Source organism: Lipophrys pholis, assembly GCF_963383615.2.
Source record: "Lipophrys pholis genome assembly, chromosome: 2".
NCBI classification, from domain to species: domain Eukaryota; kingdom Metazoa; phylum Chordata; class Actinopteri; order Blenniiformes; family Blenniidae; genus Lipophrys; species Lipophrys pholis.
Window position 1 is genome coordinate 18,600,447 of NC_137636.1, and position 13,953 is coordinate 18,614,399.

The 13,953-nt window shown below is 40.3% G+C and overlaps 1 protein-coding gene across 1 annotated transcript; it reads right to left on the reverse strand.

Annotated features, from left to right (window-relative positions):
* Positions 1-1,888: 1,888 nt before the first annotated feature.
* Positions 1,889-13,646, reverse strand: abcb10 (ATP-binding cassette, sub-family B (MDR/TAP), member 10). The gene is made up of 14 exons (XM_080458466.1): positions 12,867-13,646; positions 11,295-11,501; positions 10,299-10,501; positions 8,563-8,697; positions 8,069-8,215; positions 6,536-6,671; positions 6,348-6,443; positions 5,521-5,730; positions 5,307-5,386; positions 4,984-5,164; positions 4,594-4,637; positions 4,309-4,343; positions 3,716-3,774; positions 1,889-2,572 (listed from the first exon to the last, which is right to left on the reverse strand). The coding sequence occupies exons 1-14, from the start codon at positions 13,234-13,236 to the stop codon at positions 2,379-2,381; spliced, it is 2,097 nt and encodes a 698-aa protein (XP_080314592.1). The 5' UTR covers positions 13,237-13,646; the 3' UTR covers positions 1,889-2,378.
* Between the last annotated feature and the right edge of the window lie 307 nt (positions 13,647-13,953).

Below are 13,953 nucleotides of genomic sequence, written 5' to 3' on the forward strand. Positions count from 1 at the left end.
CCACATAAAAAGTATCAATATTTTATTTTATTTATCTTTACACAAAGTAGAATAATTTAAGGGACACATACATCATTTAAAATCTATCAAATATTAAATATTTATGACCACGTACATGTTAAAAACAAAAGAAACTCCCACATTTGATTTGTGTACACATTTAGCTCGCCTAACAGGAAACAAACTGTTCAGCACCTTAAATATTTACTCGTGTTTGGAGTGAAATGACAAAACTCAAAATTCTTTCCATTCACTGTCAACGGTCACAGATTTGGGAAAGAAATACTCCACATAATACAAGGTTCAAGGCAGCTTTTAATGTGAAACCCAGCACTGAAATACGATCTAACATGTCGTGATAACACGAGAATCCAATGTGAATCAAGTAAAAATAATTTAATTTGCTGGGGACACTAAAATATAAAACAAATATGTTGATTGACATAAAAAAGGAGAATATTCTGCCGACACAGCATCCACACAACACAAAGACTAATTAGAGAGCGACATCATGGTGTTATGTAAATCATCCAGAATCAAAGCTGGACTCGTTTCTCCTGAAACTCTGAGGTGTCGGTCCCTCTGATACATGCAGGCTGCAAAATTGTTCAAAGGGCCGTTGTTTTGAATTAGTCGTAGAAAAGCTACGATGAAACAAAGAAAAACACAGCGTACGACAAGTCTGTCAGTATTAGACGACTAATATGAAAATGTTTGGGTCATTGGTCAAAATTTGAAATAGTCCAATTATTCAGAAGTGACATGTTGTGGTTTATAACCATTATGGTACCTTTAATTTCTGCTATACATTCAATTGAAATATTTCCTGTTTACACAAGAATGTAATTGGAACAAATAAGTTTAGTCCTTGTTATGAACGCATCCGCACTTGAATTAGCATCAGATTCCAGCTGAACCCATGTTCACTGAACTGGACAACCAAAGGAGAAATTCTATAGAAATCCAATCTTCAGTGCAGAGATTTAGAGCTGGAGGAATCCTTCTCGAAAAGCTCTCGCCTCCCACGAAGCAGTAGAGTATTTACCAGCCAAATATTTACAGAAATACTTCTGAGTCGACCTCTTCGTGCCAGCTATAATATTTATGTGGCTTAACAGCACCGCGGCGAACATGGACGTGGCTTTAGGGCTGTTTAAATAGAATTTAAGGCTGGCCAAGTGCACTTCCTGTAGGCAGAACACTAGGCATCCCACCGACTGAGCATGGAGACGCAAACAGTTTAATGCAGCGTACAGTCAGCAGCAGTGTCCTATGGTAGAGCCGTTTGCTGGTACAGTTAAATAACATTGTGGTTTGCTGTAGGTAACAATGAAGAGGAGATCAAATAATGAAGTACACGGGGGGAGGATTGTTGAGGTGACACACACATCCCTCTCACCAAACACTTACTGTGACACTCCCTTCAAACCAGCAGAGCGTCAGAGAAACCCATTCGACAGACTTCATCAGCTCTCACACAGTTTCTTTTTTAGCAGTTTCCTGGCTGTCGGTTAAACCCACAAAGCAAATGTCACAAGAAGGATGTCAAGAGAAACTAAATAGAAGTGAACCAGTATGCTTCTCTGTGGTCCCTTGTTAAGGGAGGAATTAGTTTCAAACATGTGCACCTCAACCCCGATTTTCAGGACCATGTTTGATATGTTTCATCACAAATGTGCATATTTCAATCAAAATATAGAATAGTGTTTAGTTCTGCTTTACAACACAGTGTTGACACTACATTATAGCTGCTTCCATTCATATACTCTGAATATAACAATAAAAGGCTCTTCATGTTCGCTTCAAGTCTTCTCAACTGACACACATACATAAACAAATATACATTTATCAGTGTTGTATAAATACTCATCCGTTTTTTGGTTTTGTTGCGAAAACAAAGTGATATGATGGTGAAACAGGATTTACATTACGGTCACATTTTCACTCTGCACAATTCCTCTTGTTTGCTTGAAGAGAATTTTGATTTTTTCTTCCGAACTGCAGACATGACAATGATTTCAATCAGTGAGCCTCCAGAGCGTCTGTCCTCTTGTCGCTGTCAGATTCTCATCATGGCTTCCTTCTTCAGTGCAGAATAAGTTTCTTTCTTAAACAATTCCTGATTCACATTTCAATTTTTGGCTCCTCACAGAAGACTTCCCAGCAGAGTCATAAAGAAACCCCCTTTATTTCCCACTGGCATCACCAATTCCTCTCTTTCACTTGAGTTCCAAGTTCTGTTTTACCTCAGTTTTTCTGTTCAAGCAAGTGCACAGGTTGTTCAATGCCACGGTGAGGGAAAGCCAAGGACCCCCCAGGTACTGACCTCACCTCCTGTGTTCTCCTTCATCTTCTCATCTGTGCTTACGCTCATCCTCTCAGCGAAGGGCTCGTTGCTGCTCCTCCCGAAGAAAGGCCTGCTTCTCCATCAGTTTCCTGAACAGTCCTTGCCTGTTTCCAAGCAGCTCCGTGGGGGGGCCGCACTCGGCCACACGTTGCTGGTCCAGCACAGCCACTTGGTCCGCATTCTTAATGGTGGACAGACGGTGAGCGATGATCATCACTGTTCTCCCTGTCAATCAGGTGAGAAGGGCAGCCAAAGCAGAAATTAATGAAAAGCTTGATTATATACAGATTAAACATATAGACTTATTTCTATTCTTAAAATTCTAGGATAATGTTTGGAATGTAAATAAAAAAAGGACGCAATTTCTCATAAGGTTTCACAGCTTTTTTAACAGAGCTGAGAGTAAAAGATTTCACCACTTTTATGTCATTTTAACTGGTGGCAGAATCTCAAGACGTTAAGACCAGGGGACTCGCTTGAACCGGTCTTTGCAGAGCGCTGCTTCAAGGACAAATCATCACAAACCTCCTGTATCGTTACTGACCTGATTCGGGTCAAACACTGAGGTTGTCAAGCTGAATGGTGGGCTAAAGGTTAGACAAGCAAGCTTGTATCTGGACGGTAGCTGGTTCCAATTCCCTGGATTGACTACAGACTTTGTCCCCATTCTCAATGCCACCGTTTCAGCAAGTGCCTTGAACACCACACAGTGACTGCCCACTTTGTCCTGCATGAGTTAAATGACAAGGACAAATCTTACTGTACTAATTTAATGTTTTTGGTTCTTTCTTTTTCTTTTTTGATTTTTGAGCAGTGTTGCTGCCATCAAATTTTAAATGTGCTCATATTTTCTATGACAGTAAAATGTCTTACTCTCTTATTTGTCTGTTACATTGTGAGTGACCTATGTGTTTATGAGAATGTAAACTATGTATTTAAAAATGTATTTACATGATATTACAAATGCCTCTGATTTCCTTTGTATTCAATAAACACAGTATCAGTGCAGCCAAAAGCCAGTGTGTATTTGAAGCTGGCATCTTACATAGTTTCCATCATGAGGTGTAAAATGAGTCCTGCTCAACTATCCTGTTTGTCATCAGTCTTTCGGCCTCTTCGCCAGATGTTTTAAACTTTCAAACCAGGTGGTTCAGTTTCATATTTCCCATGTTCATGATAAGTGAAAAGCAATAGTTTATATTCTCTAGATGTCAAAAACCAGAGAAAGTACAAGTGTATCATTGTGACTTATGTCACAAGCATTAAAAATCAAACACGGTCAATTGTTAAGAAAAAACAAAGACCCTGAAATCTACTGATCACAAAATGACTGATGAAAGAGATTTTAAATACAACTGATAGATCTACCTTCCATGAGACGCTCCAAAGCCTCCTGAACAAGGAACTCGTTCTCAGAATCCAGTGCACTGAAGAAATAAAGGTTATTCATTTACTAAGCATGTGGCTACATTAAGAAACTTTACTTCTGTATTTCTCTACATTTTCTTCAATCAGATAAAGACGATCACAGAAAAAACACTTGTTTTTGAAACTTCTCATAATACAAAGACGACTCTGGCGTTTTGGCCACAATACAGAAAACATCAGACTAGTTAAAGTATCTTAAATGCAGGTTGAGAAAATATGTATTTTACCATTTTACAATAATCCAGTAAGAAAATGCATTTCATTATGAGAAAATAAAGGCGAAAATTATGAACTATGGGCAAGCTTTTCAGATTTTAACTTTCCAACATATCATAATAGTGTTTTTAGTCAAAATTCTTGAAACAGCCCATGCCAACTGAATTGATGGATTTTAAACATTTTCTATCACTGCCCTTTGAAAGCAAGACAATCTCCACGAGTTCTGTTGCAGGGCTGTATTAGAATGAATCTACAGTCCAGTCCAGATGGATAAAACATAGCGGTGCTTAGCCCCATGTTCCTGTATATCTCACCTTGTAGCCTCATCCAAAAGCAGAATCTTCGGATTCTGTGGAAAGCAAACAGCATTTTAGATTCAAATTTGGTTCTTAGAAAATAAAAGATTAAATTCTAAATTATGTTCTTTTAGTTGACTCAACAACAGCCTGACCAATATCAGCTGTTTCACTATTGACCTGGTTAACAAACAACCAAGGGGGCAATATAAAGGGAGAGTACTACGTAACTGCAGGTCAGTTGATTAGCAGAGGTGTGATGTCTTTTTTCCTTTGTGTTAAACAACATGCTGCTGTGTTTACCTTCAGTAGAGCTCTGGCAATGGCTATCCTCTGCTTCTGACCACCTGACAAACAAACAAACAAGTGACCCTTATGCACATATACATTATAATAATGTCTAATACACACGCAGGCCTGCAGCCAATCATTGATAGCTTTGACAGCTATATGACTATTTACAAAAAACTCCATGGGATAAAATTAGGAACAACAACATCTCAACTTGATTTTGAAGTGAACTAGTTTAAAGCTTTGGTCAAAGATCCTGTGAAGAGGTAGGTAAGAAAGACGTGGGCTACAGGGGGCCGAGTATAAATGCTCACCAATGAAATCTTTTTGAAGAGTGGCCGACAGGTAACAGTTCAAATGAAAATGATTTTTGTCTTGTCTTTGCAAATCTGAGCTTCTCACCTGACAGCAGCACTCCTTTCTCCCCCACCACGGTGTCAAAGCCCAGAGGAAATGTCTGAATGAAATCATAGGCGTTTGCCACTCTGGCAGCTCTATAGATGTCCTCCGTGGTCACAGCAGCAGGGTCCAAGGCACCGTATGCAATATTATCTCTGACAGAGCAGGAAAACAACACAGGCTCCTGGGGGAAAGGAGAGAAGAAAAAAAAACATACAATCTCTATTATTTCTGGGGACCTATTGTAAACTGAAGCACACATCTTGAGCTGTGTGTCCAGTGGATTTATTGTACCTGCTGTTTACACTCAAATACAAGTTTATTACCTGGCTGACAGTTCCAATGTGACTCCTGAGCCAGCAGGGATTCAGATTTCTGATGTCGTGACCATCGATAGTGATAATACCTGGAGAACAGGTGGCATTTATAGGAGGAAAAAAAGAACTATCTGGCACAGTCATGCTCATTTCCAGTGTCTACTGATTAATTGCTAGTTGTTGGGTCACAAAAGGGAGAAAAAAGAAAAAAGCTTGTTCTTACCAGCATCAGGGTCATACAGCCTGAGCAGCAGTGACACCAGGGTGGATTTTCCTGATCCACTGGACCCCACTATAGCCATGATGGTACCAGCCGGGACTGACACACTGAGATTCTGGAAAATAGGCATCTCCTTACGTGTTGGGTAGGCAAAGGAGACATCACAGAACTCCAGCTGGCCTTTCAGCTGGTCTTGAGCGATGACTTGACCTTCTGTGAAACAGCAGACAAAGACGGACAAGAAGCCCTGTAAAGTACTGAGGACTAAAATTAAAACAATAACCATAATCAAAAACAAATGTATCTTACATATTGTGAAAATTTCACAGGACTGGCCTTAGTATTCATCTACATTCCACAAAACAGAACCAAATATTAGATATTTAACAAATTTCACTGTCCTCCGATTTAGGCTAAAACTAAAACGGTCACATTGTTGACGTAGGCCATTATACTGAAGGGGAAAAAAAAAACATGATTAGTTTAAGTTTAACTAAGGATAGAGGCTATTTTACCGGACGTGGGTAATATTCTTAAGAGCTGCTTGAGGCAAAATAATCATTTTGTTCAAAGTAATGATTTAAGTCCTGAGCTGAGAAAGGTGTTGATACTGAAAATTAAAACCTCATAAAATACTAATGAGTCGTAGATCCTGTGTATGAAGTGCCGAAGAGTAAATAAAAAGCTAAAAGATGTGTGAGGATTTCAGTTAACATGCAATTACAACAGATAGAATCCTCACTTTCCAAGGAATGATTCAAGATGTGTATGTTGTTGATTGAAGTCAAATGGGAAAGAGAAATATGAGCTCTGAATGTATCTATACCAACCATCCAAACTAAACTCAGGCTTTCTGTCCAGCAGCTCCCACAGTCGGGATCCGGCGCCAAAACCCTTCATCAATTCGGAGTAGAAAGAACTCAGACCTGCACATTAAAATGAACAAAATCATCACACGGTTAGAAAACAAGAAACAGCACACACAGATATAAACCCCATACCAATAAGTACTTTTTACCTGCTATACTGATGCCCACCCAGAAGGTGTACATGAGGAACGATGAGAGCTCTCCCACAGTCATGTGCTGGCTGGCCATCAAAAGGCCTCCTTTATAGAGCACCGACAGTATCATGATGTTTCCACTGAGACCAGTCTGAAACACAGACACAACGTGATTCAATTAGTGTGGCATCTGGTGTCACTGCTTCTCCCTCTCACAGCTCTGATTACGGCCTATCTGGAAACCTGTTCGTGAAGCACCAACGGAGAGCCATTTATCGCCTGTTAATATTAATTACCAGTCGAGATATGAATCAGAGCAGCATCCTAAGACCGGAGAACGAGGGAGGACCGCTGGTGCAGACGTTTCAGATAAAGGTAATCAGAGAAATGGATAGATGTTTTGTTTTTTTCATAAAGATCAATTGATTTTGTAAACAACCTGTCTCATAACATCCCATTTATTAGCTTTGCCAAGTTCAATATGGTCAAATTCAAAGAGTTCTCCACATAGGCTGTCTTGGCTTTAGTGTTTTTTGTCAACACTGTCAGGGTGGTGCAGATTCAATTCAGTACAAGGAAGGTTTTCAATAGCATTTCATGTATCAGCACTGGCACAGTGGAGGCTAATTATGCACGATGTATTTAATCCTAGAATAAGAATAACCGAACATACAACCAAACTTAACTGATGCGAAATGTTACATACAAAGTGAAGAAAACACTTCAGCCGGTGATCATCTCACACTTGTGACTTGTTTTGACACCGTCTGATCCTTTTTAGATAAACATGGGTCTGAGACAGTGTTTCCCTGTCCTTGTCCTGTCAGAGGTCCTCTGCCCTGCAGGTCTTAGGCAGTGTTCACACTTGCGGTATGGTCAGAGCCCAAAAATAAATAAAAAAAGGCCGCACTCAGGTCACGTTCATTCGGAGCTCACACCACCATTTCTAACAGAAACAGTTCCTGGACAGCTGATTTATAGTATATTTCACAACACACCTTCACAACAAAGTTGTAGTTAATGCAACACAGTGCATGTTAGATAAGTGTGGAGAATCTTCACCAGTTAAAAACTCAACAACAGTAGTACACGCAAAAAATGGAGACCAGCAATCCTACCAGGGTTTTTTGTTAAATCAGACTAATTGTGGCTAGTATGATCACACTGACAGGCCTTTCTGCTGTCAGTCAACTTTAATTCAAGTTACTTTGTTCAAACCAGCAAACTCTTGGTCAGAACCACCCAGCTTGGGCATTGAGCTGCAGAGACAGCCTGACGATGAGACAGTAAATAAAATCAGGTGTGCTGAGGCAGAGAGGTGTCTAACAGGATTGGCTCTTCAGGACTGACCTATGTGTTCTTAGTATGGCCACTATGGATAAATGAACAACCTTTTTTTCCTGATGAAACTTCTCTTTTAAAAAGGATGTGGTGTTGTGACAGACCTGAAATAGGGTTTCAAAAGGCAATGTGTAACGTCTCCTTTCTCAAGTGTGGATTTGGATTACATTTGGATGCACGCATGCAGTCACCAGTAGAGGCACTCACCACTCCAAAGAAACCAGCTCGTAATATAGCCTCTTTTTGGGCCAGTGTGAGGACATGGTTTGCCTTCTGAACGTACGCGTTGACCTCCGACAGCTCTTTGCCAAACGCCCTGACCGTCCGCACGTTGCTGATTCGCTCCTCCGCCAACTACACACACAAACACACACTTGTATGAGGACTTTGACGAGTGAAAATTAAAATGGACAACAAGCAAATTTACTTTATCTGCAAATTTAATTAAGTTACCACACGCAGCACAGTATTCAGTCCACAGAGATGAACAAACAGCACAGCTTCACTGAGCGCTGATACGAGAAGCAGTTTTATTTAACAGCCCTTCCTTAAAATCACATGATGTGAAAAAAAAACGAAGTGAAACTTTTAAAACTAAGAAATCTGATTATAAACCAAAACAAAACTAATACTGTAAATAGAAACTATTCAATCTTACTTTCAATATCGTTCTCAGCAGCTTCTTCAGGGTGTCAGCGTACCTGTGTGGCTTGTGCAAGTGCATCCTGTGTGCGTTTGGAGATAGTTCGCAGGTATCTCCCGTAGATGACTGCCATTAAAGCCATAGGAGGAACAATCAGCAATACAAAGCTCGCCAGACTGGGGGAAACGTAGAACTGGAGAAGCAGAGAGAAATGACAAAGCAGCGATCAATGGAAACAACGGTGGAAATAAACAAATAAAAGAAGTAGAAATGACGGAGTAGTGGAGATGTGTATCCAAAGATGGTCACAATAATAAGAACTGTTTGCGTTCCCAGATACTACAAAGAATAAAGTACTACCACACCCACTCATTTATTTTAAATGTGTACTTACGTGACTTCTGTTGTGACAGTAAACGCAACAGAATACTTTAGACTTGATGTGTGATGTACTACACAAACAAAGGATCATTGAACTGAAAGAGCAACAATATCTATCTATTTATAAATCAGAAAAATGTTCACCCCACCTTTTCTCTATCAACCTGACTGCAAACACCTTCTATTAAAACATGAGAATAATCCTAAGGGAGTCAAATTCTGTATCTGAATATTTATTTTTATTTGTTGGATTTTTGAACATCCTTTAAATAAAAATGTAATTTTTAAAAAAGTGGTAAACAACCAAATCCTCAGTTTCAAGAAAGTGCCAGTCACTTGAACGTAACATCTGTTAATATAGTTTACTGCTCACATTTGACAACTTTTCACTTATTTGTAATGGAAAGCATAATGAAAACATCATGAAATGTTTTACAATGCTCCGACTTATTTTTCTTGAAGCCAGTTCCATTGTCATCTCAACTATCAAATTCACCTGGTTTTACTAATGCATTTGGGAAAAAAGAAGCTCAGTTGATATGAATTTAATTAGCAACTCTAAAAATAACAAAAATGTCTGACTCACACATCTTTTTGTGTGTGCAGAGTTTGAGCAAGACGAGGCACGCCTTCACCTGGATGTAGCCATTTCCTTGTACTGATGGGGAAGTACTTCAGTGAACCTGCTTTACAACAGTCCTGCAGAGCACTAAGTGTAACGTCAAAGGAAACTCTCAGCGCACATCCAAGAAGTACAGGGCAGAAAGACAGACATTTGGAAATTGTCTAGAAAGTTGACGGCTACTTCCTTACGACAAAACTGGTTGCCCCTACGGCTGACACTGGTGCGGTGGTATTACTGAATAACTAATGTGGCAAGAGAGGTGAGGCAGCGCACCAGACTCACATCAGATGCTTAATTAACCGTCTGACCATAAAGGAGGGGCTGCCCGGACACAGGGCTGACAGGCGGGAGAAGAGCAAGCAGAAGCCTGAAAGAGGCTGAGTCTGTAGTGTATGTTTTCAGTTTGAGTTCAAATAAAGTACGGTGAATGGGAAGGCTGTCTCCGCGCCGTCTCTGCGTGAGTACCAGAGGGTGACGAGCATGACTGCCACACTAAAGCATGAAGATTTAGAGTTGGGGAAATGAAACTGTAAGTCAGGGACATTTCACATTTAGGATTGCACTTCGTACCATTACTCACTTCTCAGACCGATACTATCGTTTTCTAGTTATAATCAATGCAGGAGGCCCATTTTGTGTTGAGGGTGACAAGATTCCCAACAAGCTTGTTTTGTTAAAAAAATCTATTAAAAAAAAATCATAATATTCAATTTTCACACACATCCATGAATAATGTAGGATGACCCCTCATTCAGACCTTCCCTGACCACTCAGTGGGCCACACTCACCATCATGCTGACACCAGCAGCTGCCTGTGCGACGGCTCTCAACCCGTCTGACAGGTTGTCTGTGATTGAACGGCCCACTACAGTGGTGTCAGCTGAGAGACGGTTAATAAGCTCGCCGGTCCTATTCCTGTCAAAAAATGCCACTTCTTGTCTCAGGATGGAGGAGAAGACAGAGGCACGGAGATTACGAACTATCTGCTGGCCTGAGGAGAGGAAAGACAAGTAAAGGAGAGGGAGATGAAAAGAATTCGCCACTGATTATTTAAACATCACAAGAAATAGGTGATTTACTCAGATTGATGAAAGATGTATAGTTTGAGATCTCAGAACAAAGCTATTTTCTATGCATATTATTACATTTAAAAAAAAAGAAGACAAATACTTGGTTCAAATCATATTTTGTAGTATATCATGGTTTAAAAACATGCCTCACTTTCTTCATTGAAAAAAACCCACTTCAATCTCACCTATTTATTCTGTCCACAAACAGAAAATCTGAATGATTACTGGCAACAACTAACTATAGTACAGATGCACCTCAAAAAAATACAATATCATTTAAAAATGTATTGGTTTGTCAGTTATTTTTACACTTATAAGATTAAACTATTTCCAGATACTGTATAATATATTTCTATGAACAAAAGGCTATACTGCTAAATAAAACAAAAAGTGACCTGGAGTGAAATTGTTTATGTGCAAGAATTGAAATGTACCAGATTCACCAAGTGATATATATTATGGACAAAAAAACCCAACAACATTTCAAAGAGAGCTTCATAGTTAACAAAACGCATGTATCTGTACCAGTTATTTATGAAAATGACACTTTGCTGGAGTGGAAAAGCAAAAGGTGCAGACTTAGAGGACAGATGTGTCCACATTTAAGCAGTTCATTAAAATGCTTAACTACACATACAGGTCCGCGTCTTTATTTTTCACCATTTAAATAGAAGTGTGTCTGTATTCAGAGTAAACTGCCGGCTCTAATCTCACCTGAGACCTGCATGAGGTAGACTCTGGCAGCGTTGGCTGCTCCACCACACAGAAACACTCCTGTCAGCATGACACACAGTGATGTTAAAGAGGCTGTCATCGTCTCCATGTCTGCGCCACCGCTGTAAATGGTGTCAATCACTTTGCCCAGGAAAAAGGGGGCGGACATGGTCACTGCACTGGAGACAGTTAGGAAGCCGACTGCAGCTGGAGTTTACAGAGGGAGACAGAAGAGAAAAGAGAAAGAAGATTAAATGAATCATTTCAACAAAAAAGAAAATAACATGTACTTTGAATTAGTGTGGAAATATCTTATTCAGAAGACAAGTGTTACTGCAAAAGTCAAATCTAAACTATGTAGAAAAAGTAAGGAAATTTACATTTCTACAAATAATTGTTCTCAGTAAGAATGCCGTGTAGAAATAAATCATATACCAGGGGAAAGCATGTTGATTCCTATTTTCAATGGTGCCGTGTTTGGAAGAAAGATGCTTTCAAGGGCTTCACAGCAGAGCCGAGTATGGGTGTTGGGCGCATGTATAAAAGACTGTTGACTCTTCATGTAGCAATTTAGCAACTTATTAATTTTATTTACTGCCTGTGTGCCGAGTGTTACAGATCATCTGTATAGAAGGCTGTGAGCCACATCATTCTGCAAATATTGCCAACAAATCTGTGCAGGACCGTTGTTCCGTCTTTCTAATTCTTGCTGGATTATCTACTTCTCAGCCTGACCTGTGGAACAGATCTGCTCCCCATTCCACAAATACACATTTCTAACAAAGGTGGCAACATTGACAAGGGAAAGAAACAGGCCTTCCAACAGTACAACACATGTTGAGAAGAAGCACTTGTTAGGAAAAACACATTGACCAAACACACATTTCTCATTTTCTGTGCAGTTTTCTTCAATGTCAGAATGGCACCAATCCACCAAGCAATAGAAACAGGTTGACTGGTCAGGTCAAAAAAGGGTAAAGCAACTTGCAAAAGAATGTGTGGGGAAAAAAACCTCATAAATAAGTGAAGAGTGCACAGCATCATATAAGTCGACCTATTGAGACTAACCACTGACAAAAAACAGATGTATATGGGTCTGCAAGTAGAAACCAATTGAAGAAATTATAAGAGAACCTACTGAGAATTCAAAAGTATTTTCCAAGGAGAGGGACTTTTACGACATACACAACCAAGTATTGCTTAAAAACAAGTGATGTAACTAGTGTATGGGATCACTTGTCTACACAAAAAAAAGACATTTCCTTCTTGAGAAATGATGATGCAAGAAGGTAAAATAAGGGTATTTCTCAGTTTACACAATGTGTGAGATAAGAGGATGAGAAAGCTCACTATTATCTCTGATATTTACCTGCGCTGGAACAATTAAAGACTTTGTTTGATCGGGGGAGATTTATAGCACTGAATTAAATCCTGAACTCCTCACGGACAATAGATAGTGACTCTTGTATTACTAGTTAATGGCTTTTATCAATCTGGAGGCTCCTCATCAACAATAATGGGGGTATAAGCTGAGATCAAAATGAAGGGATCCCTCTTATGAAGTGTTCTTACCAGCCACGCGCCATCTCTCCGGGTGAGCCAGACCCAGTATCCTCTTGACATCCTCCAGGGGTACCGTGCTGGGTGTCTGGGGGGTCTTTTCGGACTCGGCTGCTGAGGAGCTGGCGAAGGCAACAGGTGTGTGTGTACCGAGCACACAGCGAACCGGGTGATGGGACCAGCAGGGCCCGCGAGAGCCCGGTGGGGAGGCGGGCGGCGCCGGGTGAAGTGAGAACCTGACCCCGGGCCACACTCTCCTCCTCCGGGGGGCGGCGGACAGGCTGGGTCGGTGCTCCAGCCATAACGTCCTGGGCTGGGTTAGCTTCAGCTTGGACAAACGAGCAGAGTGCGTGCAGCTCAACGTGCCAATCAAAAGCCGCATATTCAGTTTTTAAGTTGTTGAAAACACAAAAATACTGATGTTTTTCAGACTCATCGGCTGAAAGTCTCGATGCTTGTTAATTCCTCCAAAAGACACATGTCGGTGTTTGAGTCCTCAATGGTCCAGCTGGAGAGTTTGTGGCGGCTCCATGTCCGCGTTTAAACCGTTAGGGTCGGTTTTATCTGTTTTATCTGCCCCTCACAGCCGCCTTTAGCCCACTTTTATCTCTTATCTCCGAACTGCTACCAACACCCTGCCTGTCACTGACATCTGCCGCCAAGCGCCGGACACAAGCCCTCCGAGACTCACCGACACCGAGTCTTCTCACAAACACGGATCTAATGTACATAAGACAATAATGAAGTAGGAAAGGTGACCCCGGTTTGTTGTACACACCGTATTCTTCCTCCAAGACGGAAATTCAATGGCTGGTCATGTAAGCAAACTTTCCCAGACAGAACCAATCACACTCCAATCGCAAAAGCGATGACAAATACTCAGAGTTCTTAAAAAATAAATTAACTACCAAAGTATAGATTAAACACTATAGTCGAAGTTATATGATTAGTTTTCATTAAGCTCAAACAGAAACATAGAACCCGCGAAGAGACACATTTCTTAGCTAAATAAGAATGAAATGTACGTTTTCTTTGTATTCAATGGTTTGCTTCTCAAATTTCGAAAATATTTTAGATCTAATAATGATGTTTTATTATC

Excerpts from the sequence above, each read along its gene's own strand:
- abcb10 (XM_080458466.1), bottom strand. The coding sequence starts at position 13,236 with ATGCGGCTTTTGATTGGCACGTTGAGCTGCACGCACTCTGCTCGTTTG. Across the intron at positions 10,502-11,294 it reads CTACCTCATGCAGGTCTCAG|GCCAGCAGATAGTTCGTAAT; the intron begins GTGAGATTAGAG and ends TCCTCTCCTCAG. Across the intron at positions 6,444-6,535 it reads GGTGGGCATCAGTATAGCAG|GTCTGAGTTCTTTCTACTCC; the intron begins GTAAAAAGTACT and ends TTTAATGTGCAG.